The sequence below is a fragment of the Acanthopagrus latus genome, chromosome 12 (assembly GCF_904848185.1).
Source record: "Acanthopagrus latus isolate v.2019 chromosome 12, fAcaLat1.1, whole genome shotgun sequence".
Classification (NCBI taxonomy): domain Eukaryota; kingdom Metazoa; phylum Chordata; class Actinopteri; order Spariformes; family Sparidae; genus Acanthopagrus; species Acanthopagrus latus.
In genome coordinates this window covers 11,718,501-11,745,420 of record NC_051050.1, presented here as the reverse complement: position 1 = coordinate 11,745,420, position 26,920 = coordinate 11,718,501, and the positions used below count along the sequence as shown (strand labels likewise).

The 26,920-nt window shown below is 40.6% G+C and overlaps 1 protein-coding gene across 2 annotated transcripts; it reads right to left on the bottom strand.

Moving 5' to 3' along the window:
- Positions 1-1,152: 1,152 nt before the first annotated feature.
- atp2a2b (ATPase sarcoplasmic/endoplasmic reticulum Ca2+ transporting 2b) lies at positions 1,153-25,938 on the bottom strand. 2 transcript variants are annotated; one of them, XM_037116498.1, is made up of 24 exons: positions 25,239-25,938; positions 24,913-24,930; positions 24,718-24,800; positions 22,618-22,722; positions 20,266-20,404; positions 13,262-13,342; positions 12,407-12,492; positions 12,020-12,175; positions 11,748-11,889; positions 11,305-11,471; positions 8,139-8,227; positions 7,847-7,949; positions 7,585-7,716; positions 7,360-7,479; positions 6,819-7,037; positions 6,579-6,702; positions 6,237-6,448; positions 5,849-6,069; positions 5,560-5,762; positions 5,185-5,270; positions 4,953-5,086; positions 4,734-4,851; positions 4,440-4,560; positions 1,153-2,231 (listed from the first exon to the last, which is right to left on the bottom strand). In XM_037116498.1, exons 1-24 carry the CDS (start codon positions 25,354-25,356, stop codon positions 2,218-2,220), a joined length of 2,991 nt encoding a protein of 996 aa, XP_036972393.1. In that variant the 5' UTR covers positions 25,357-25,938; the 3' UTR covers positions 1,153-2,217. The 2 variants fall into 2 exon arrangements, with proteins under 2 accessions (XP_036972393.1, XP_036972392.1); XM_037116497.1 differs by lacking the exon at positions 1,153-2,231 and having other exon boundaries at positions 2,372-4,560; positions 25,239-25,937.
- Between the last annotated feature and the right edge of the window lie 982 nt (positions 25,939-26,920).

Here is a 26,920-nt window from a genome sequence, read left to right as displayed (position 1 = left end):
TTAAAAGCCAGTGGTTGTACCTGATAAGCAGGTGTTGAGGAAATATGACAGAGTGCTGTTGGCATCTGTAACCCGCCACTGCCACCTGGTGGACTGATACCATACATGTACGTGGGTTTTTTTTTTTTTTTTTTTTTTTTCTATTTCAAAAGACAGAACATCTTTAAAAGTGTTCAAACTGGCTGCAGGGTCTCTATATCAGATGTTTACATTTTAAAGGTGCAGTACATAGTTTTGGGGAAGAAATTCTAACTAGAGTAGAAATAAAAGACAAGATAAACAAACCCTCTCTTTTCCCTTACTGAATAAACAAACGGAACTTCAAGGACAATTCAATTTTATACTGTTTTACTTTGTTCATATGTGGCAGACCCTGCCACCTTTCTAGCTTCAAACAGTATTCTGTGGAGCTTATTTTCCTCTGAGGACAGCCTGTTTATTCAGATATGGACAAAAAAAAATTTGTATTATTACCTTATTGAGGTAATAATTCAGGCTAAGTTGAGTTTGAATTTCCTCTTCAAAACTACACAGCGCCCCTTCAATGTTAAAGTTTTTTTTAACCCACTTTTGAGACAGATGTTAAAAAATATTTCACTTTTTCAAGCATCTCGCATAAGTATGAAGGTAAACTGTATATGTATGGTCCAGTGCAGAGGAAGGTTTAATGTGGAAATATGGTTATTAGAGTGAGTAAGGTTAATCTGCATGTTGCCAACATGTAAGTGCAAGTATAAATGAAAAGACAGAATCGGGTTCAATGGTGGATTTAAAGATTTGCAGACATAAATGTCTACTTTTGTGCAGAAAAATAAAGAAAATACATAAAAAGTTGGGTAAATTAAATGAAAAGGTGCAATATCTAAGAACTGGCTAACTGCCCCTGCCCTTAGCTAGTTAGCTCAGAAGTGCAGCTAGCAGTTTGGACTGTGGAAGTGTTAAAACAGGAGTTTTGGACCAGGACTGGTTGGAAAAACCTCATTAGCGTGCTAACTTCATTAGACAGCTGTGTCACTCAATACGCAAGCATTGTAACTTACATTCTGTTGATAATTTTAGTTAACATTTGAACATTCTCTAGTAAAAGTCTTATTATTCTTGCACAAAAAGTGACCACCCACTTCACTGAAATACAAAGAAGCAACAAGACAGTTCAAATACTATATTGTTTTATTTACCTGAAACCACAACCTCAGTAATGCATGTACAATCATCATTAGTCATCAATAATGATCGTCTTTTTACATATGGTTAATATTGTTCTTCGACCAGGTGTCTCTGAGAGGACCGCATGAGCCCCCTCACATTAGATCACAGTTTTACAGCAGTTGTTAAGGATACATGATAATAATATCAATCATAATAATGCAGAGGCAATAAGAAAACAGGAGAACACTGTTGTATTGCAGGATTACCAATGAATCAAAGTGTCAGTCTGTTGTCCTCATTGCAAAGGACTTATTCACCAGAAAGTAAAAAGATCAGTCATCAGTGATCAGTCGGGAAAAAAGTAAAAGGTAAAAAAAAAAAAAACTCAAGTAGAGCACAGTCAAGTTCAGCATGAGTCGTTCCTCCACGTCTAATATTGTGCAAAGAACCCAAACCGTTACAATAAAAACAGTGATTTCCTAATATCTGCGACGTATCCATCTTAAAACCATCTTTAATATGTCATTTGAGTATTATACATTAGAATCTATAAATACAAATTGCAAAGCCTACATACAGCATAGAACGCATGCATGAATGTTTTGTACACTGATGTACAGCTAAGACCATTCGACCCAGTGTTTTTAAAGATTTCTCTACGTGACAAGAAGTTGGAAACGAGTTCTTCATGCAAGGAGGAGAGCCGACGGTGATGAGAACTTTCCCCGCACACAAAAACCGGAATAGTGACGCATTGATATAACATCTGCACACAGAGGTATAAGTGTGTTAAGAAGTGTGTGTGTTTCGGTGCGTATGGGCAAAGGGAACTGTTTTTACAGCCCCAACCCCACCCTTTAAGTATACCCTTATGTATTTGGTCTTATTACTGTGAAACATGTCCATTTTTTTTTGTTTTGTGTGTGTCTGTGCAAGGGTACACACACACACACACACACTGCTGGTCATCACGGTGTCTGAGGTGTGTGAAGTTAAGAATGAGCACACATGCTGGACGGCAGGAAGTCTCCAGCCTCTGAGCACACTCTTTAAAAGTTTGCGGAGGTTTTATGAAAGCCAACCTAAAAAGGAGAAGAAAAAAACATTAGCAACAAACACTTTTTTTTGGTTAAAATTGCATTTGAGAATCGTACACTTTCTCCTTGATTATACTATCAATGTATACTTAGGTATTTGTGGGTATAAGCAAGTGTCAGAAGGGGTGAAAAGAACAGCACACAGTGACATTCACAATAGTGGCATGTGATCTAAAAGTCTCTGCTGTCCTTTTGTTTCCCCGAGATTCTGCTGTGGTGAACTGGAGTGTGAAAAAAGCAAATGGATACTCACTCTACTGACAGGGGAGCCAACGGAAGGCATTGAGGAAGAAAAAGCACACAGTTGTTGTAAAGTGGAACACAAACACACAGCGAGCAAAAACCCAGGCTTCTACCCAAAAAACATGCTTTTAGTTGGGGGTGTTTTTTTTTTTTCTCCATACAAAGTAAGAGGTCTAAGATGAGTGCAGTTGACTGTATGGGGCCTGGATCCAACATGTATACACTACCACAAAGTAGTCCAGCACAAACTAATATCTAAATATTAAAGCCTGTAAGAGTCAGATATACACATGAGCTGGTTCTTTTCTGTGTCTTGAGTGTCTCCTGCCTGTCAAGTTGTGCCAAGGAAACTGAAGCATTCATATGTATGAAATGAGCTGTATTCAAGTATTATATGTACATACAAAAAACACTGGATATGAATAATGTTGAAAACCACTGGCCTCAACAAATAAAGACAGAAAACACTTTGATTCAAAGGGTTTATGAGTGTATTTTTCTTTGAAGTAAAAAACAACATTTTGGGTTCTTATTTGCAATCCAAGTTCATTTTGAGTACTATTAGTATTTTTTTTATTAAGTTTTAATGATTATGTCCTTTGAATCAAACGCCATGGCGATGGTTAAACATAACATCATCCCCACTCAGCTCTGTCTCCAAAGCAAAGACCACGAATAAAGTTAATGTGTCAAAAAAAAAAAAAAAAATCAATACAAACAAAATATATCCTTAAAAATGTTAGAGGGAAGGAAAATTTTGTTCTGTTTTCTGCACAAGCAAATAGGGGCACACCTCAGATGTTACACTTTAGCAAGTCCATTAAGGAACAGCATCTAGAGATGAGCAAAACAAAAATCTTTTTATCATATTGAGGTAGCTGTGCTCTGCCCAGTGCAGAAAAACTGGCTTATCATCAATTCATTATTGTAAAAAAAAAGAAAAAAAAAAAAACATCCAGGAAGTTATTTTATACTCGAACATGGGGGGGGCACACATAATTAAATTAGAAATGAGAAACCACATAGAGTTCATGCTTTGTCACAGGACATGCGGATTTTTGTTTTTTTTTTGGATTTTGTTTTCTTTTGTTTCAGCGGAGCATTCAAACGTTCAACTCCCAAACCTTTCCCCCCGTCCTTGTCTGCACCATGGAGCTTCTCCTTCTCTGAAAGAGTTCTGAGTTTATACTGAAGACACAATGGTAAACATTAGAAAATAAATCAAGGCGGTAATGTCTAAGCCACGCCGGTCAAAAAATTTACATAGCCATTAAAAAAAAAAATGTTGCATAAAATTCAATCTCTGTACAGATCAACTGATTCTGATATCTTAATTTCCTTGGAGAGGGATGCTAAACAAATGAATCTTCTGTAGTGACATGAGACAAATGATATTCCCAAAATCATTAAAATATAAACCTTAAAGGCAATATTAACATTAAGAAAAAAAATGGCAATAGTATATTTTCTCTCAAACCAGCAACAAAGTCCAAAGCTATGGGAGTGATGGTGTTCTAACACTCGCATTTAAAGCCTCACCTGTTCTCAATTCCTACCCCAACTCAAACCAGGTGACCTCTCAATGTCGTCGTCTTATATTATTTGTTACGTTTCATGTTTTAAAGTTGGTCCTTCTCATACACACACACGGTAGGCACACACAAGTACACACGCTAACCTACAACCACGCACACACGCTATCTACGCACATGTGGGAAGACGGGGTGGGGAGGGGATGAAAGGGGGAAGTGATGGTGGGGGTCAGGGAATGGAAAAGTCGAAGATGTGCTCAAGTCAGTCAGGACCAGAACATGTCGGCCATGTTAGTGTCGGAGCTGTAGATCCAGAGGACCAAGGGGAGGGAAACGGCCACAAAAGGCCAGGAGATGCCCTCCATGCATGCAGTGAGGCAGCAGCCTTTGGAGCTGGCAGGCTTCTCCAGTTTTTTACCAGGCTCCAGGTAGTTCCTGGCGGCAAACTTGAGGAACTCATCCAAAAGAATGACAGGCAGTGATATCTTGAGCACCATCAGCCACTGTGTCAGGTTCAGAGGGGTGATCTGGAAGATGATCTGAAAAGAAGCACACGAGAAAAAAGTCAAGCTAGGGACCCGTCTGCATTTTAACTTCATGTTTGATGGCAAAATAAATCATCCTTGTATCATGACACTGCTTTCGTGCCATCTGGCCCCCTATTACCCAGTATTACATTCTGTATTTCAAACTAAAACAATGTGTTTCTCACTGGAAGAGGCTCCACATAGAGGATGAGGAAGTGAAGGGACATGGAGAGGCAGATGGCTCCCAGCAGCCACACATTCTCCCAGGGAGGCATCCTCAGCAGCGACTGGTTCTCTGACACACTGAGCAACAAAGACGCAAAATTCAGACATTCAGCCCCAAACTGACTTCGGACAGAGATGTTAAAGCACAGGCATTCAGAAATGTTAATAAAACTACTCACCTGTTCAGAGCATTGCACATCTCAATGGTGACCAGCACAGACAGGGCCATGGTCATTGGGTAAGGAGACTCAAAGATCTTACAGTCCAGATTTGTGAAGTCTGGGTTCTCTGGACCACACTGCAGGAAGTGGCTCTATAGAAAAGTGGCAGAGCAAATTAAAGCAGATGCACTTAAATGTGTGTGTCTGAGTGAGCCTAATTAAGCCTGATAGTTTCGGCTGAAAATCATACCAGCTGGTAAAAGGTGATCCTTGGTCCATCCTCAGCAGCAACGAACCACCATGCAGCAGCACCAACAGTGGCAGCACCCACATAACCTGGTGAAGCAAACCAAAACGTCAAACAAACACTCACACTCAGTGACACTGGTGACTTGAATTCATGGTAAACTGCAATTAAATGTTTTCTAATGGAACTTTCATGTGGTGCTAATGGGGCAGATTTGGGCTTCCTAATTGCTAGCTTTAACGCTGATTAGGTTGTACCGCCAAGGGTTCATGTTTCTGCAATGTTTTCTGCCAATGTTTTGCACACAAAAATAAAACGAAAAAGAACATGAGCAGGCAATTGCTCATAAATAAACAGTCACATGCAGCTACCACTTACATCCGATAGCTAGGTATCTGAAGAAGAGCCATCCAGAGATGAGGGGCTCTCGGGCGTTACGTGGTGGCTTGCTCATGATATCCAAGTCAGGTGGGTTGAAGCCCAAAGCAGTGGCGGGCAAACCATCTGTCACCAGGTTGACCCAGAGCAGCTGGACAGGGATGAGGGCTTCGGGGAACCCCAGAGCCGCAGTCAGGAAGATGCTACACACAAAAGAAGCACGATTATACAAGAGTACAAAAAAAGTGTTTAGTCTGTGTATTTCAGAGGTCTGTACAGTCATCCTTACCAGACAACCTCGCCCACGTTTGAGGAGATGAGGTATCTGATGAACTGTTTCATGTTGTTATAAATGGCTCTGCCTTCCTCGACTGCAGCTACAATGGTGGAGAAGTTGTCATCAGCAAGCACCATCTCAGAGGCGGTCTTGGCCACAGCAGTGCCGGAGCCCATGGCAATACCAATTTCAGCCTTCTTTAGAGCAGGAGCATCGTTTACTCCATCGCCAGTCTGCAGAGAAGATAAGCCAGGGCAGGAAATTAAACATCGATTTTATAATGCATTTCAGTATTTCGCTGGGTATGATTTTATATGCTTGGGGGCAAGCTGTCCATGGCTGAAGCGCATGTTTAAAAATAGAATAATGTAGAATAAATAGAATAAATCGTTTTTCATACCATAGCTGTGATCTCATCATAGGACTGCAGAAACTCAACAATCTTGGATTTGTGTGAAGGCTCAACTCGGGCAAAGCAGCGGGCTTTGACCACAGCATCCCTCTGTGCTGCAGGGGACAGGTCATCAAACTCTCGGCCAGTGAATGCCATGCTGGAAACATCATCGTCTTCTCCAAAAATACCAATACGTCTACAGATGGCAACCGCCGTCCCTGAGGTTCAAATAAGAGCAAAGGTAAAACGTTTGACCATTTTCCTTGTGCGTGTAGTGGAAAAAAGAAGTTATAATAATCTGAGTAAGACAGATTTTCTTTCTGAGCAGATGAGACTTTTTCTGCATACCCTTGTTGTCTCCAGTGATCATAATTACACGGATGCCTGCAAGACGGCAAAGTCTGATAGAGGCTGCCACCTCTGCCCTGGGTGGATCCAGCATGCCCACACAGCCGACAAACGTCAGATCAGTCTGGGAGGAAAGAGGAAAAAATAGATCTGACATTCAGATTTTTTAACTTTTCTCTCTGACAGCCAACAACATCACACCTGAAAAGCGAGACTGTGTCAATCCATCCTGGCTCTTACCTCGTATTCAATAAAGCGGCTGGAGTCTTCCAACACTAAGTCGTCTTTGCTCATGCTGCTGTCTCGGGTGGCCAGAGCCAGACAGCGCAGGGTGTCCCTGCCAGTTCCATATTCTCTGATCACAGACATCAGTTTTTCCTTGATGCCAGGGGTCAAGGGCACCTTGTTACTGCCTACACGGATGTGTGTGCACCTGTCAATCACTCCCTCGGGGGCACCCTGTGAGCATGCACAGACAGGGGGATGATGAGGACACAAAACAAAACACAGAACAGTATCTAAAGGAAACATTTTCATTTAGCATAACGTTTTATTTTGTGACACTTTCAGAAAACATTTCACAACATCCATTACCCTTAACAATAAAGACCCACTCTAACATGATAATTATAATACTATATGTTAATCAAAACCATTTATTCTGATACCATGGATAGATTTTCAGAAAACGGGGCTGTCAACAATAACTTGTAATGGCAGCTATCATGTCATGTTTATGAATCTCTGAACCTTAAACAAGTTACACAATCAAGGTTCTTACCTTTACAAACATCTTGCCAACAGAAGAACGGGCCTTATTAGGAGTGCAGTACACAGACATGGACTTCCTATCTCTGGAAAATTCCAGTGTAAACTCTTTCTTCATCAGCTGTTTGATCACCTAAAGATATGATGACACACAAGTGCAATTAACATTATCATCTGAATTACGTGTAAACATGGACAAGAAAAAGGAAATGACTTAAAATAACTGATGGTTACATACAGAATTACAAGCATTGGCTCTCTCAATCTTGGACAGGCCTTTAACATCTGTGTCGAACACGTTCATCTTCTCCACCAGGCATGTGAGAGCGGTCTCCGTCGCCTCACCCACCTTCTCATACACTCCTTTGGCCTGGAAATTAAAAATGAAAAAACACGTGGTCAGTCTTAATCAGAACAAGTCACACAAAACATTAATGTATTGTCAGATGACGTGCTTCAAGGTTATCTACCTATTAACATGTAAATGGTTCACTACTTACCTCATTATAGTCTAATGAGGAATCATTACAGAGAGCACAGATAGAGGCCAGCTCCACCAGAGCATCGTACTGGGAACATTTGACTGGTTTGTTGTCTTGATACCTAAAGAAAAAAAAAAAGAAAAATGCGAATGTAAACATAAAGTTACACATGAGCTGATTCAATGGAAAACAAGTTGGAGAGGGGGGGTTGTACTTGTAACATGTTGAGAAGCCTTAAAAGCATTCCTTCTTAATTATTCATTTCATCATAGATGCATAATTTTCATCTTGTAGCACACTGGATACTCACACTTCTCCATCTGGGGCATATGTAGAGCCAGTGACAGAGAACTCCTTTAATGTACAGCTATCATTCGCTGCCTGGTCAATGATGAACATCTAGAATCAAAAACATTGTAGAGACAAACAATCAGTACATAATTAATAACTCAAACAAAACATCTCTAGACTCTGCGGGCAACACTTCCTCATGCCCACGCTTTAAGTTCTGTATAAATCCCATTATATACGCAAGTCTAAATGCCAAAAAGAAAAGACAGACACTGCATCCAGCAGGTGGCAGCAGACTGCTATCCACAAGAAGAAAGCCTTCAGATCATGATTACGCTTGAACATAGAGCAGAGTATAATAATGAAATGCTGAGCCAAAACAGACACCGGGCACTCTGGTGGGGAGGATCCATAAATGTCATCTTACAGCAAGGCAGATACACAGTTCCTCTGTGCGCAGTCACACTACATGAACACACTGTATAAAAGTGAATCACTCTGAGGCGGAAATAGTTTGACCTTGAGTGTCCAAACCTTTGTATAGAGAGGCTGGATAACTGTCTGGTTAATGGAACATCTTCTTGAATGAATGAATGAATAAGTTAATGCTAAACAATACTATTATTTTAATATGTTTCTCCACATCCAGATATGAGAGGCTGTAAATCTTCATAAGAATTTTGACATCAATCAAGGACAAATCAGAGAAAAAAGCAAATAGGTTTTGAGTCTGATAAACAGAAGAGCTTCAACCGTGTCTGTCAAGGGTATACATTCACACATTCTTACATAAAAGCATTGGGGGGGCAGAGCAGGGGGATGAAAATAGAAATATCTGAAAAAAAAAAATGTGCTGGCGTAATGGATGCACTCCCCTCAGGGCAACAAAAAGCAGTGATGTCAGAGGCGCTCCTACCCAAAACACAGGAGCAAGGAGTTGAATTGAAAAAGATTCAGCCCTTCGGGACAACTTTTGGTACTGCCCTATTCGGACAGGGGTGGTTGGATGCAGCTGATGCGTCAAGCGAAAGCTTCTCTATTACCCAGCCAGGAATAGTATCCTGTGGTTACCAGAATGAGGCCGTCCAAAAACATGATTTTGTTTTCGAATTTGTGCAGGATGAGCAAGGCAAGAGATAGACAGAAGAGACAGAGAGCAGAGAGAGAGGGAGAATCTTTCAACACAAGGTCAGTTATGCAACTCTACTGCTGATTCTGCTGCAAGTGACTAACTACTGCATACTGATCAGCATGCTGCCTGAACAAGAAGGGGGAGGAGAGCAGGACGAGGACGGAAGAAAAAGAGGAGGGCGGCCGACATGAAAGATGGAGGGACGGAGCAGGATGCAGATATATGAGGGGAATCTGAAGAAGTGAGCTGTAAGCCAACACTTAAAAGGAAATCATACAAGATATATCAGGCTAAAACAGACGGTAAATATATAATAGTTCATATAGCTTCAAATCATTTTCTGCATTATAAATAAATTTATACACTACATGTACACAGGCAGAGATAAGCAAGATACGAAAATACAATTAAACCCTTTATTATCCCTTATTAGCTTTTCAAAGTCAGCACTGCTTACTGATAGAAGAATCCTTACGGTCAGCGAAAGAATGTCAGGGTTGCTTTATTGCTCAGTAAAAACTTTAAATTAAAAAAGTTCTCAGATGTCAGGAGAGTAGCCAGCCCTTGCTCTTCTCCATGTATGGCAACTGTCTTAAAATGCTGTTTATTTTTGGACTTCTCGCCCATTTTTCATGAAGTTTGAAATTACCATTTCCCAGTGGACTGCAGACTCACTGCCAACTGTGCTGTTGCCCTTGGGGAGGATGTTTACAGCCATACACTGGCATCAGTGACACGTGGTGCCGACACTATGTGTATGCCATAAACAGATTCAAAGAACACTTTGAATACTTATTGTTGGGTTCATGAACATTTTGTTACATGAGAGAATTCTGTCAGGATTCAGAAAACGTGAGAGGAAAAAGCTTTGATGGATAGGAGACTGATCGCTCAGTTTAATCACCTACAGAGGGCACACTGCCTCTGCTGTTTACATGTTATGGTATGCCGCTTAAATATTTTCCCTGCTAGGTACAAAGACAGGACTTCACCAGTCCCATCTGCAATTAGCTTTCAACAAACTCACTAAGTGAGACGCACTGAGCATGTCCTGTCACTGAGTGCTCATTTATCATACTTTGCTGGCAGGGACTTTAGCTAGTAATCCTCAACATAGGCTGATTATGAGAGTATTGTTGCGGAGTGATCAAAAGTGATCATTTACACATGTAAAGAACACCAAGTCTAGAGGCACCATGAATGGCTATGATATGCAGTTGTTAATCCTCTGTCTCATGCAGCCGTGTGGTCGCAATCATTGATGGCCTATTATTTTTGTCGTACAATGGATCATTTCTTTAATGACACATTCTTTTGTTAACCTTATACTGTACGATGGGAACTACTTTCTAGCCTAGTCAAGTACTGTAATCTGTTGACATTCTGAAGTACACAACAACTACTTACAAACATATGCTGGTGACTATGAAACCAATGTAAATGTTGTAAGATAAGCTAACAATATCAACATCATTTATGGTAAGCTATGCAAACTATTGAAGGTTAATGAGTGGACTTCAAAAGCAACACATCTGATTTGCTTTTGAGGCAAATATGGGAATTCATATGGTAAATAAAGGATATCTGAACAATAATTAAAGGTCCCTTGTGTAGCATTTAGGGGACCAAGAGGAGACATAGAATGCAATATTCATAATCATGTATTCATTAGTGTATAATCATCTGAAATTAAGAATCACTGTGTTTCTGTTACCTGAACAGTAATGAAATAAGAAGTCAGAGGGTGGTGACAAATGTTCTTTAACATCAAGTTTCATTTTCTGTCTCTTTTTCATGGATTTGTATTATTACCATGATGTGTTAAAGTTGTTGGTAGGTTATAATTGTTATCATATTCCTATTCTAATGGCAGAAGTCTGACTGGTTTCTCCAGACGATGATTGCCAAAGCTACAGGCTCTTTTGCTCCCTTCAAACAATATTTCAAACCAAAAAAGCAACTTGTGTTTTTGTATCAGCTTTATGAATAAATTCATGAAATTCATGAAAAACAATAGTCTATCAGTCTTTGTCTCTGTTAGCTTTTCTCTTACCCTGCACACAGACATCTGATTGGTGGTCAATGTGCCAGTCTTGTCAGAGCAGATGACAGATGTACAGCCAAGGGTCTCCACAGAGGGCAAACTGCGGACAATGGCATTCTTCTTGGCCATGCGCCGTGTTCCCAGAGCCAGGCAAGTAGTGATGACAGCAGGCAGACCTGGAGAGAGATAGAAACAGAACCACAGGGGAAAAAGAGGATTAGATATCCAGGAGGAGAGGAGATAAACGGTTACAGAAAGAAATGGAGACAGCCATTCATATTTATTTCTTTAGTCAAGTGATTAAAATAGTTTCCTTTGTCCCTGTATCATGAAGAATTAGAAAAGAGCTCTATAAGTAGGATCTTCAAAAACCAACTGTTCCAATATCCTCTTGCAGGAAGAAGCAAGTCATGGTAAGGACATGGCTGCATGCATGTAGCTCTCCAGCTTACCTTCAGGAATAGCTGCAACAGCCAAGGCCACAGCAATCTTGAAGTAATAGACAGCGCCACGGATCCAGGAGCCTCCATGAACAGGATCATTGAAATGTCCAATATTGATGATCCACACAGCAATGCAGATCAGTGTAATGACCTTGAAGTAAACAGCATTAGTTTAAATGTTAAGATTATATCAGCACCAATAAATTAGTCAAACCAAATATAAATAGCTGAGACAAAAGGCAAGAAAATGCTGCACGAGATAATAATCAAACTTAAATTACCTTGGATAGTTGCTGTCCAAACTCGTCCAGCTTCTGCTGCAGTGGTGTGCGCTCCTGCTCTGTTGATGCCATCTCATCCCGGATTTTGCCTATTTCTGTGTTGCCGGCTGTGGCCACCACCACACCGACAGCCTTTCCAGCTGCAATGTTGGTGCCCTGTGGTGGAGGAGAAGTTAAACGAAAAGAAAACGTATGACGCATTGAGCCTCTGGGCATAGGGGTACAACCAGTTTAACAACTATTGTCAGATGTGCACCAAACACACACAGAGATTCAGATTAGAAGATGACATAGGAACATTTCTGTCTTCATAGATGTAGTCAGACTGAAAGCAAAAGGTTTTAAGTAATACTGAACACTCTAAAAATTGTTTTGGGGTTCACTCACAGAAAAGAGCATGTTCTTCTTGTCCTGGTTGACAGCACGTGGGTCAGGCACCGGGTCAGTGTGTTTGATCACAGACACAGACTCTCCTGAAGGACGATGAAACAAGAGATGTGAAGAAGAGACAAGCAGTGAGAATGTTTCTACATGGGAGGATAAGGTTTTAGTTGCGATGCTTGGCTGACACTTTGGGCAGATATGTGTGGAAAAGGTTTTGCAGCTGACTGAGCAGGCCTGCCAATTATCAAATACTGCACTGCCACCACCTTTCAAACCCAGTATCTGATGTGTGCTTGCACTGTGTGTCTGTGCGTGTAATCAACTGTGCATGGTCTCCGCTGTTCTGACAGAGTAAGGCAGGGAGCATTTGACAAGCTGTATGGCCATGAATGGGGATGGGAAGGGAGAAGAAAAAATAGCTGAAACACTAAAATATCCCATGGAATTTGCTACCAATTAAGGCAGCAGAGCAAGACAAGAGACTTAAGGACTTAATTCACATAAACCTCTTCTCTCACACATTATACATCCTTCCATCTTGCAATCTTTTCCATCTACATCAATGTCCAATTACCCATCTAAAGATTCATCCGTTTACTTACATCACTCATGTCTTGTTTTGGTTTTGACTGAGCAGCCATGACAACAGGATGTAATGAGGGCATGTGCGTCAAAAAGGAGGAGGAAATTGCTAATTTGTATTCTGTGTCTCAGTTGATCAAAAGAGGTCAGCTGCTATAAAGGGAACATGTGAAATGTATAATCAAGTGTAATGGGTGAGGAAAAGGAGACGCAAACATGAACTGACAGACTTCCACACAGACATAATGTTGTTAAACAATCTAAAAATGGTTTTACCTGTGAGAATTGATTGGTCTACCCTCAGAGTGGTTGACTTGATAGAAGTCAGCCTGATGTCTGCAGGCACTTTATCACCAACTGTGGACAGAAACAACAACGCACAAGAGACACTTAAGTACCTCTTTACAATTTAAAAGCATCTGTAAATGGCACCGACAATGGGTCGATAGATACTTTGTATAATACAAGCCATAAAAACAGATGAGCGGTGTCAAGACTTGATAGAGACTTGATGTCCTACATGTAAACAGACACCTTTAAAAAGTTTTAGCATTTTATCAGGAAAAAAAACCCCCTCAAAAACAGATAAATACAATAAACAAAGACGACCACACACATACAATTATGGCTTGGAAATATAAATCAGTTATCGTGTCAATTCAACTCAGTCTCCCTGGGAGTGATAAAATAATCAAACTCAAGTTATTTGTTGGAGAAAGGCTGAGGGAAAGTCATGCATTCAAAAATGATTAATGTTCCACTCATCTCATGTGCAAGACGCAAATAGACTGCTGCTCATTCTTTCCACTAACACATGGCTTTAGCAATCTCCAGTAAAACAAATGTAAAATGTAAATATACACCAAATTCCAAACAAGTGTTTCCTCTGGAGAAGGCGGATAAGTCCCATTAAAGCCGCTGACATTTATTAGCTTTGCTTAAAAAGGCTAAAATCAAATCGTTTGACTCCTTGGTATTGTTTGACATGTAGTTTGGGTCTGATTTGGGCAGATAAAAAGTGTTGATAAAAAACCTTTCAGCCTTTGTAGTTTGATTAACTTTCTTCCGCATTCAGATTCACATCTGCTTCTTATTAGAGGCTTACTTTAACAAAGCACGTCTATGGGATGGGACTGGAAATACAAACAGACATTATATTGAAAGGTCAGATTCATGATGAAGAATTTAAAAATGTATCCTAAGAAAATATTTTTAAAAAAGGAGTCTGTCAAGATTGTTAGTCTTGTAATGCTCCCTGTATATTACTGTACTATTACATTATGGGCTAACGTAGCATCCAAAATTAATGGTTGACGTTTTAATGAAAATCGAAAGAATAATGGAAATATGCCACTGTTGCACCAAAGTAAAATATTACTTTTAGCTTACAGTAAGACAAAACTTGAAAGGTTGAAGGTAAAAGCAATATAACGCAATGACCCTGAGGCTCTTAAGAGATCCCTCTGTGGACAGTGGAGAGTGGTGACAGACATGTAAACCAACCCTTGGGCCTCTGCAGTGCCCTTCTGAGTGGAGAGGAAGAGAGGGGGGGCCAAGGAGAGCAAAGAATGGGAAGAGGGATTAGATGAGTCCTGCAAAACACACGTCCAAAAATGGGAAAACTATTTTGATCAGTTGTTAACATGCTCCTGGATTGGGGGAGGGTGAATGATAAAAACTTCTTTTTTAAGCAAGGAGAACCCGCTCTTCGTCACAGAGGTTGAAATAGAAAACGGCGTGTCCTTGTGTACAGACTGTTCATTCATTCCCACCATTCTCATGAGTTTGTGACAGATCTAAGCCACTGATAGAGATTCAAGTAAAAAAATTCAACACCATCAATGCACTGTTTCACATCTTGCTTACTCTATGCCAATAATCCAAGATCTATGTTATTACTATTATTTTTAAGTGCACTGTAACATGTGGTTATGCTGACTCCTTGACTGTACCAGCTGCACTACCAAATTTGGTGCTCGACTTGACTAGACGCTGTCAAAACCACTTAATCACCTGCCTTCAACCAGGATCCTTGTTAACTGACAGGAGATAGTGAAGGAAGAAGATGAACAAGCAGAGCATGAGAAAGGACACAAAGGAGATGAGGAACCACAGTTGCTGGAAATACTGAAGACTTAAAGTCCTGTGGGAAGGTTCCAACAAAAAGTCACTAATTAGAAAATCTCCTACCTTGAAGTTCTAGCGAAACACCCACCTACTTCCCATATACCATATCATATTGGGAATAAGGTCACAGGACATAGAATAATCCACTTTCACATGCGACAAGAATAGCTTGGCAGCAAGAAGACAGGATCCATTCATCATTAATGCCTTTTAATAGGCCTAACCCTCATCGATAACATACACAGGTTTTCACTGTCGTGACAAACCAATTTCTCCTGGGAATATTAAATCCATGTTTTAAATCATGTAATGGTCTATAAGGATGAGTTTGCATGAGTTCCAACTGTCACCGTTTCTGAAATTACTGTTACTCTTTATGAATGTCACTCCAGTCATTTGGCACTTAATGAATAAATAGTTATTTTGTCATTTCCTACAGAAATCTGCGGCAGCGACCAAAATAACTGCAGCTGTTTCAAATTAAGTGTGTCCTTATCTTTGCTTTCATCTTACATCACATGTTCTTTCCTGTTTCATTTTTTTGTTTCTGGGAAAGAGTAGTCAGCCTCTGGGATATGGACCTTTCTTTCTCCCGTGTGAACAACGGATTTTATCTGTTATCTGTTCCCCAGAGTGAGGGACAAATGTCAGTCGGCATACACTTGAGCGATAGCACCCAAACAGACCAGAGTTGTTTTTACACACTCTCCAGGCTCTGTATGCCTACCTTTTCTGTCTTACTAACCATGCTCGACACGCCGACCCCATAGGAGTGAACGTATAAGCCGTGACTCTTGCAACAAATCCAAGGAAATGACACCGCACCCAACTATTCCTCATGGGGGGTCCAGTGAAACTTTAAAGGCCCCAAGGGGGTTGTATATTTTCCCCCCCTCTGACTGGGGCTCCCCACTACGCTAGCACGTAGGCTTTTAGCCTCCTGGGAATGAGGTCCTCCAGCTGTCAAGGGACTCTTCCATTCCTATTGTGAATGGAAAAACCATAAAGACAAATCCTAATCAGAAACATGCACACATGACACGATGTATTTCATATAATGTGGGTGCTTCTACAATGCAGCAATGAGTTGTACATGTGAGCTGCAAAGAAAAAAACTCAAACAGCAAGGACAAGTGGAATAGACAGTCAGCAAACGACAAGCAGAAACAAATAGCTTGGGTGATGACAATAGACAGACTATCCTACACTCTTAAACAAAAGAGAGGAAACCTGGCCATGAGGCCATCTGGAGCACAAATTATTTATCAAATTGAATCGGTAATGCTTCTAAACCTGTCTTGCTGTCGGCTCCCTCCTAGGGTAGGACAACATTAATGGTGAATATTGCCCTTGGACTGTGACTGTGTTTAAGATAAAACCACAAGCCAGGCAGAGCAGAGGTGATCAGTCTCATATATTACATACAGCAAGTGAGAAAGACTAGGGGAGAGAAAGACAGGACATTGTATTCCTTATGCACGGGATGTTGCCACTACAAGGATCAACACCATCACTTTGGCAACAGACAATAAGGAACTTAAAAGTAAAACAAAAGAGAGCAAAGAAGCAAAGACCACTCACTATTGTCTCAGTAGAGTGCTGGCAGTAAATAAAGCCAGGAGACACACTGAGGGTTTTTCATGAAACCTTGCAGTACTCAAGAGACAAAACAGTATATGAATGGCTCAACTAGCAGACAGTGAACCACTGTCATCCAGTATTCAGAATGCTGCTGGTTCCAATCCCTGGCTCCCTAGGGGCATATTGAAGTATCCTTGAGCAAGATGCTGAACCACAAAATGGCTCCTGATGAAAGTTTGTCACCTTGCACGGCAGCATCAGTGTGTCAGTGCGTGTGTGAATGGGTGAATATGACAAGTAAAGTACTTTTCATCATTGTGTGGTAAAGCCCTATAGGAATGCAAGAGACTTAAGCATCTCAGTAAAACAAGTTGATGTGGAAAAATGGGAAAATCTAAAATAGAAAAAACATGCTTTCGGCTTTTGCAAGCAACTTATGGTCATGCTAGACTTCCCGTCTTCGATGGCCTGTAGTGATAAACAATCCTTTCTGACAATCAATGCTAAAAAATGTTTGTATTTAATGAATGTTGAAAGTATGATCTATTTAGACATTAAGCGACATTGCGATATAGATAACATTATTGGGGCATGGGTACCATTTACATGCCAAAATAATGCCTACTTTCTGCTGCCCAATGATGTGCTAAATTCTGCCAATGAAACCTAATTTCTTTCGTTAACAAAGTTGTCATTAATTCAGCAGATGTGGCCTACTTCATCTATAAGCAGCTAGACACCCTGCTCTAATATCTGAGATCATATTTGACTGCTAATGTCTTTTCCTGAGTTCACCTACCACAAACTGTAATAGCATTGTGCGCTATTGCTGTAATATACACCTGATATGTAAATAAGGCTGACAAACAGTAGATTAGCAATCGCTCAAGCCAATTCTAGATGACATTTTGCATAGAAATTGCAGTCACGGCCTGCACCCAAGGCCAGTATATTAACTGTAAGCTCAATCCATTCCCATAAACTGGACTCTCAGAACTATGCCACTGATGGAAAAGGGGGTTGTTGTGTCACTTGATGCTCTGCCCAGAAAGACAGACAAAACTATTGTCAGTGTTACTTGATTCATGCTGCAGCAAAACAAAGTGTTTGCCCAACACAGCCAAAACACTGCACTGTGGCAAGTAAGCAAATAAGCAAACACTGTAAGGAAAAACATGTTTCAGATGAAACTCTTTGTTAGTCTGTAAGACAAGAGGATGGGTGTCCTCTGGATCATTAAGATCACAACTAAGCACCAAAGAAAGAACACGGAGCAAGACACACAAAAATGAAACATCAAACAGTCTGCACACAGAGTCCCGCCAATCACTTAATAATTACTCTTACTGCACATCTGAGCTTGTATGGCAAAATTATCAGAGATATAAACCATATGACTGGTGTAAAAAGTGACTTTGCAGCTCGGCATTACACTCATACAACAAGTACCATCATGATGCAGGAGTAATTGAGGTGCACACCACTGCAAATACAAACACATGCACACATAGCTACTTAGCTAAGTAAATGGAACTATTGTAGCTTTCGTAGATACTGCTTATTCACTCCGTGACAGAACTTAAACCAGTTAATCAACTGCATCTTCATTACTTATATGACCTAAGAGGCTCACTTATTGGGTTTAGGACCATATTTATGCGAACAGCTTGCTGCTGTTGACAATAAATCACATGGCTGTAACTGTGCACATAAACCATGCAGAGTGGCCAGTCTGATTCAGCTGCTGTCCTCTTTAACATTTAAGTTGCCAGGTTGAATGACTCTGAATATATGGCCTATGTTGGCACTTACGTTTCATGACATGTGGGTCCAACTTTCACATTCAGTTATCAATAAGCAGAAACTGATCATATATTTGACTTGTTTTAGAGTGGCTTTTAAAGAGGAACTCCAAGTGTCATTTGTAAGATACAGTCACTATAAGCCATGATGTAAGGCAATTATGCAAGTGCTTATTATGGTTTTGACCCAACTGATGCCTCAAGTATTCTTCTTTTTTTTTTTAGATTGCTAAAGTTAAACCAAAATAGTTACGTATATGAGCAGGGCACAACATTACATCAGCCCTGTGGTGATAAAACACGTGCAAGTGGCAGGTTGATTTACTTGACTGACCAGCCACAAACACAATGGTTATATATCAAGTTGCTGGTAAAAGTTCAAATTTGTCGCACAATGTTTAATACAGCATGGATTGCGTATGGCATTGGGACCTCAGTAAGTAAATCCACAACCCCTTCGTTTAGCTTCTGACGAGATAATAAACAGAGCACAGAGATCTTTTCTGTGACCGCTCCACTAACCTTTGCTGTGGGACAACGAAAACAAAGAAAACAAAGTCTGTTATGGTAAGCTACACAATAAACACAAACCAAGCAAGAATGAAAACATAAAAAGATAAAAGACAGATGAGGCCCACTGAGAGAGACATAATGAGAGAAATTAGGCGCAGTGACGCAAAAGGCAAAAACATGCGGCCATATCCAAGTTGAGGTTAGCCAAAAAAAAAACAAAAAACAACATGTTGAGTACAGACTGGACCTCTGCTCTTGTATTGCGTAACTGCTTTACTAACTAAGTACTTCCATTATTCTTAAATTGTCAGGGGGAATGAACAGGATGAGGGATCAGCTGTGAAAATCTTTGTGTGTGCATGTTTGAGACGTCATAACACTGATGACCTCTGCCATCTGTACAACTCTTGTAGTGACCAACAGCATCTGTGTGTTAAGTTATAGTCATCGACTTGTCACCTATTTACTTTTAAGATAAAGAACATCAGTACCTCGCAGACATGCTGCACATCGGTGACTCATCAAATGATACAAATAGAAGGGATCAAAAGCTTTAGCCAATGTCTTGACTCATCTGAACTTTCTGCAGGGAAATGTCAAGAATAAATGGAAAAGAGACTCAAATATATGTAACCCATAATAAATCTGAATTTTCTTTTGAATACATCTGAATATGATGCAACTTTGTTGCTGAACTACCTTTCTTCTTTAAAGACAACTTCTAAGCAAGAAAGACCATTCAGAGAATTGTGATGTATTTTCTCTGAATGCATGTCTGAAGCTGTCATGCTCAGCGTGTTCTCTGTTGTAGTCTTCTCTGCCAGGAGGTCTAGAAACAAAAAGGACCACCTTGTTTCCACCTGGGTCACCACTTTTTCTTTTTCCAGGCTTTGACTAAGCAACTGCTCATGTTCTTTAACACCCTCCGACAAAATACCTCCTCCTCCCGGTGTGGTGGCTATCTCTTTCTCTGAATTTTATGTGATTTGACTGTTCTGGTGCTCTCTCAACGAGGGGTCACACAGATGCTTAGTACAGGCATACCAGTTCAGTGACTCTACTTTCAAACTTGACCATCTTGAAATGGAAAGCCTTGTGTGCACTCAGAGGGTGTCAGATCTAGAAAATTTAAGATGAACAACAACATGCCACAATGTCTTGACCCAAGAGTCACAGTGATGTCACTTTTGGTGCATGCAACCTCACACAGGGGATACTGCATCAAGCATAATCAAAGCTTAATACTCTTGATCTTACCGGCCACCTCCACAATGTCCCCAGGCACAATGTCCCTGGCCTTGATTCTCTGGACACTCTTCCTATCCTGGCGGTAGACCTTCCCCATCTCCGGCTCATACTCCTTGAGTGCTTCAATGGCATTTTCTGCATTTCGCTCCTGAAAAGACAGATTGGGGGGGGGACAAGTCAATTTCACTCAAACACAGACTGTGTTAGGGGAAAAGGATGATAACGAAGATGGAACAAAGTGCCTACTCAGATATGCAGTTTCAGTTAAAGTGCCATTATTCAAAGTGGACTGATGAGAGTCTAATCTTTACATAAGCAAAGCGGCGAGGAAAAAATAAACGACTTGCACACGACGAGTGGGCTAGGCTCGACAATGGAAGAGAACTATGTAAACACGGGAACTCATGGTAAAAGGCTGAAAGATGCAAAGGAAGCTTCTGTCCAAGTCATATTAAAAAAAAAATTGTTAGAGCCACCTTAATAGCAGAACTTTCCGTACAAAAACCATGTCCAATTGTCACTTCGACAATGGCAGTCTTACTTCAGTTTCCCCAAATGTTCCTTTCTTGCCTGCTCAGTTCCTTCCTAATCATTCTTCACTTGCACTTCTCTGATAGTGCTGACTTAACCATGTCTGAGTGATTGCTCTCAGATTGGACAGTTTTAGTGGCAGCTCCCAGTCTGGCTGGCAGAACTCAACAAGACATGGCATGACAGGGCACACAACCCCAGGACATTTAGGTCTTTTGTAAGGCAGAGCAACAGGGGCAGAAAGCCATTAATATGGCAGCCAGTAAAGGTTAGGGTTTACAAGGTCGCAGGAAGCCACAAAAGGTATACAAAACATCAACTGAATTCAGAGGAAAACAAAACTAATTTTATGACAGGCAGGGACACATAAATAAGAACGAAATCACTAGAACTTCCTTTTTCTACCTTTAGATACTTCACAGAGGCTTTCTTTGCATAAAGGCCAACAACTAGCCACTTGACGATTCCTCATGTATACAGGCCCCAACAGAGCCTCGAACAAGTACTTTCATTTACAATGCAAACCAGGAGGGATCCATGCAACCTAACAACTGTCTTCCTTGACCGAGTATACTGTGGTGTGATTTGCTATCACGGTGTTTGTTCCTCAAATGTAACCAATACCAAGAAATATACCCTTACTCAAAACATTCAGCCACTGATCCTGAACATTGACCTTCAGAGACACACACATAGTTTTAGTCCAACAGGGACACATGGAACAATGGGGAACATATAAAAGATAGGTATTGTCTGTTACTAAGTAATGAAAGGCAAGCTTTGTATTATTATAAATTGCCTACTAAAAAGATGTAATTCCATAATTTGTTTAATTACAGTGATATATGTGTTACTTGGCTTATTCTTAGGATGTTGCAAATAGGATTTCCTGTATCAAATAAATCTATTCTAAACATATTTTTCAGGTGCATTAATTTAACACTATTGGGTGCACCTCTCTAATATTACTGACTCCAGGGGTAGCATGATTCTTTCTGGGCCACTGTGGTGAGGATAATTAGTTATGTGTCCAGATGTGTGCCTCCATCCAGGACTGTTGCTGCCCTTGCTTCCTGCCTATAATTAAGGTGTATGTTGCGAATCAATACTGCTTCTCAAAGGAACTGACACTGTAAATCCTAGGGGGAATGCCAGGACCTCGCAGGCACATATAAACACAGAGACGTAAACACCTCCTCACAGGCAATATTTTTCAAAAATGTTTTTGTTTTTTCATTTTGGTGCTGACAAATAAATGTTGCACCCCCTCAAAGGGTAAATACCATTGGCTACCCTGATAAGGTTGGTTATTTAATGAAGACCAGAAAATATCAACTGATGAGGAAGTGGAGCGTGCCAGGTTTCCTGTGTGACTGTGACAAGAAGCGTATAGGGTCTAATCAGTCTAATAGGTTGTGTGCTGTCTCCTTGGCCAGAACAAAAAAAGTTACATTTCCAATTTTTGTCTTTTATGATAAAAACTGAATAGCGCGCTTCTCCATTCCACGTTTCTTTCCATGGTATGAGTTTCCTCAGTCAGTAAGAGTCCTATTCAGCTTGTCCATGGCCAACACCCAACTGGACAACGATCAAAGTGGAAGAAAACCCCTGCAGCACATCTTCTTTCTCTGATACATTTCTTTTAAGGAAAATTTTAGCAAAGTCACTTCCTGAGTCATACTCACTATCCACTGTTAGTTGATCATCTCAAATTTGACAAAAGGAAGTTACTCTCTCTGGTCAATTCATAACAGTATACAGGCATTTGGCTCAACATGATATGTTTTAATAACCCAGACCAAGGTAGATTTGAACATGTAATGTGTTTACCTGCCAGACTCCTACAATAGCATTTGCTATGAGAATAAGTAGGATAACGAAAGGCTCCACAAAGGCTGTAACGGTTTCCTCTCCCTCTTCGAACCAGGCCAGTACCTACAAAAAAGGGAAAAAAACAAAACAGAGAAAAAGAAATCAACAACACTAAGGTGTGAGATACTGAGAACATCCCTAAAAAACACCAGAAATTAATACTCCTGCTTGTTATATAACTACACCGGTGCAGCTCTTTTTTCAATGTGTCGTTCAAATATATATTTTTGCCATGAGGCCTAATTAATCACTACAGAATGGCAATAAAATTACAATTTAACAGATTTTTTTCTCTCTTTTACTCTGTTTATTGTTAGGCACCACAACACCAAGGCAAATTCCTTGTATGTAAATACCTATTTGGCAACAAACCCAATTCTGATCAGCTTCGCTTGAGGATTGTCTCCGCATGTCTTTTCCATGCGCCTTACTAGTAGATGAAGTTGTGCCAGACCGACACATTGACGTTTGCATATTTGGCACAACCATTTTAAGTCTAACAATCATTTGCTAATTCATAATAAATATCAAGGCAGCCTCTGCCAGTACTGTGAAAACTGGGCCAAGTGTGTTACAAAGTCATGTCAGAGAGACTGAGATTGTAGTAACCACTTTCTCCTCTTTTAGAATCTGTGCCAGGAGTTAAGTGTGTCAAACGAAATGCCAGTGGCTCCGTATCTTCTACTCCAGCCTATTTAAGAATGGCCAATCAAACGTATATCAAACTGATTTACAACTTTCAATTCCTGAATTGCTTAATATAAAAAGTCTTACAATTGTTTGCTGTCCACATGTTGTCATGCTGAAATAAATGTAAATGTGCCTGCTAGTGTGACTGAGAGCGAGCCGTGTACCACAGCTGGTGATTTATAACCCTTTATAACCATAGCTGGCTGTCCTCAACATGCCTGGGTGATGAATGCTACCCTCAGCTGGTAGGCCAACAGCCAATGCTAGGAGAATCAGAGCCTAAGGATAGTTGACCTAACACTGTGTCACACATAAACCACACTAGGGTCACAAGTATCACAAGTTATGTCTGTATTCATTTAATGGAACTGTCATGTTGTAGTCACGATAACAACATGAATTACTGGACTTCGAAGTCACGTTGAGAGTGTTTGTCATAGCGAGAGTGTAACGGCATGTTAAAGCCAGGATATTCAATCACCTGAGAGACATATGGTCTTCTCAGGTGTCAGTCAAGTTCACATGTCAACAGCCAAACACGAAGCACGCTGTTCATCCCAATAACGTGCCACATAATCATCAAGTGACATAACTATCTGTTCCCAGATTAACAACATATCAGCTTTCCTTTTAAACTAAGGATGTGTTAATATAATGTCTCTGAAACAACAGGCTCAAATGTGTGATGACTTATGATTTTCTTCAACGAAAAAGTATGCATGCACCGACAAATTATACCTTTAGACAGAATCGTGGGGGAAGAAAATGGTCATCTGGGTTGTGTCACCCGACTGTTACTGGGCGCCTTTCTTCTCTACTTTTAACAGCATTCTTGCTAAGCTGTGATCTGCTCTGAATCATTCTGAATAGGACTATGTGCACATTGTGAGATGACAGAGCTGTGCTGAGAAAATTAAAAAAAAAAAAAACAGCAAAAAAAACCCACTGAACTCATCACTGAAAGGGTGAAAAGAAAGATGGTGGTGGAGATGAAGAGACAGTCTTCAGCTGGCAGAATGCCATATTTTGCCATCTTCCCTTTCCTTAAACACTCACTATCATGTCTTGAAGGAAATGAAACAGGCTGTTGTATTTAGGATCTCACTATTCAAGCACTAAAAATACCCAACCTTAAGTCAACTTCATATGGAGTTGAGTGTTGAGCGTATCCCCTTACAAGTGTCACAACCTGCTAACAGACAATTTTACTGCTAGCAATCTCTGATAAGGCATGGCACTTCGCTTTATACAAGTGGCAAGTCAAGTATGAGCAATTCCATAGATCTCACTAAAAAGGCTCTACCTGGTGGAGCGAACACTGACCAAACCACCTTAAGTACAACTATAAAACGTGTGTGTTATACTTACAAAGGATATGCAGGCAGCAAGTAAAAGGATCCTCACAAGCAAATCTTCAAACTGTTCAACCACTAGCTCCCAAAGAGATTTACCTGGAAAACAAAAATGAATCTTCACGATTTCCTTTCACTGAACAAATTAGCAGTGGCAAATGCTAAACATATACAGGTGACCCCTTGTATCCATACACATTGGCCCACTCACCCTCCTCAGCTGGCAATTCTGCAGATCATCCCATCCAGACCGCAGACAAAAGAGAAGTGAACAGGCAGTTAGTTGAGTAATAGACAGCATTAGAATATTTCTGTAGGAGCAGTCAAGCAAAATCACATGAAGTACAAAGCGGGCTGATTTAACAGTTGAGCCTGTCCATTTCCCATTTCAACATACAGAAAGTGACGTCAACAACTTTCCTTAACGTCCGACTGCAGCATGTCGCCCGTCACAAATCGGGAGCCATGGCCCATACATGACACCGGCACAGCATGACTACTTGTTTTTGAACAATCTGATGTGACCTAGGTCCTTACCGTTTGCTCCATATCGTTCCCGTTGTTTCTTCACCTGCTCTAAACTCAGACCTGTGCTTTCATTCACGTTAAAAAAGCTGTAAACTTCTTCAACCGTCTTTGTGTGTGCGTTGTCCATGGTGTACGGCCACTTAAGGACAGCGCTCGTTTCGCCCTGTTGGTCCCAACCTCAGCCTGTCACGGTTCTCTCCTCCTTCGACGTCACTCCGGCACTTTGAACAAATAATACTTATAAATAATAGAGCGGGCCCGCACTTGGTCGACTGTTACCGGTTAATTAGCTTTTACTCAGGACAGCACGGCGTGCAGGTGCCTGGCGAGAGTGAACGAGTTAGTGGCTCCTAAGCTAACGGGTAGCTAACAGGCTACAGCTAGCTAACTGTTGTTGGCTCTTCTGGCTCCGCTTGAATTCGCCGGCTGTGCCCCGCTAGCTCTCCTGTGAGACCTTGAAGAAGCAATTCACATCAAACATCGCAGTCTCAACGGGGACGTTTTCAGACCCTTCCTCTCTTTTCCCCTTTTTTTCTTAAAAAAACAAACGCGAATTCCGGAATAAATCAGTCCGAACAGATGATATAAACATGTGGCTAAGTTGTAGCTCGGCTCGCTCTGTCCGTGCGTTGCGGAATCACCGAAATGCTTGTCGGCACCAATCGCGTTTGTCCGCTGCAGCTCTCGCGTGCGTCGAATGCGGTGTTCGGTGTCCGCATGTGGAATCAGCTCATTGGTTGGAGACACCGGAAATCCTACTCTCTCACTTTCTCTCGCATCCATGTTCTCTCTCTCTCTCTCTCTCTCTCTCTCTCTCTCTCTCTCTCTCTCTCTCTCTCTCTCTCTCTCTCTCTCTCTCTCTCACGGATATCATGACAATCCTCATTAATGAGTTTATCTATTTGTTTATTTATTTCATAATTAGTATTTTAATGATTTTTTAAAATAGTATTTCCAGCCTCTGGTTTGCAGATCAAAACATTCTAATGTATACCACTAACATAATGATACACACACAGTGAAGCGAATATTCCAAGCTCAATTGAAAAAAAAAAACCTATATATATATGAGAGAGGGGAAATAGACAAGGATGAAGCAAACAAATGAGAACAAACAAATTTATAAAATCAAATCGAATGGAATAAAAATTGCACTTTGGTCTAGTCACATTTGCAGTGCACTAAGAATTTTGTACTCACCATCAAAATCAAGTTCCTCATAATAATTTGTTGTCCAACCATTCTCATTTATGTTTTTCATATTCTATTGGGCCTACATAATTTCTAAATATCAGCCAAGTCAATGCCTTATCAACTGAATACAGAATCATGCATATGTGATAAACACAGTATTACAAACAAGTGTCATATAACAAAAAATCATGTCAAATATCCTGTCAAAAAAAAAAGCTAAAACACAACTGATAACATTATAGTATAACACCCCTGGCGATGTAAACACTTTATCACTGAACAAACTAACTAATCAAACTGTTTTTGTTTTCATGACTCAGAAAATGGCCTTAGAGATCAACACAGTTTCATGCTGCTTATGTGTGGCGGACTTTGCCACCTTTCTAGATTCAAACAGTGTTCCGGGACCTTATTTCCCTCTGAAAGCTTGTTTATTCAGTTATGGGAAAAAAAATGTCTCTGAGTTTGTATTATTGCACTGTATTATTATAAACACA

Excerpts from the sequence above, each read along its gene's own strand:
- atp2a2b (XM_037116497.1), bottom strand. The coding sequence starts at position 25,356 with ATGGACAACGCACACACAAAGACGGTTGAAGAAGTTTACAGCTTTTTT. Across the intron at positions 12,493-13,261 it reads AGACCAATCAATTCTCACAG|GAGAGTCTGTGTCTGTGATC; the intron begins GTAAAACCATTT and ends ATCGTCCTTCAG. Across the intron at positions 12,176-12,406 it reads AGAAGAACATGCTCTTTTCT|GGCACCAACATTGCAGCTGG; the intron begins GTGAGTGAACCC and ends CCTCCACCACAG.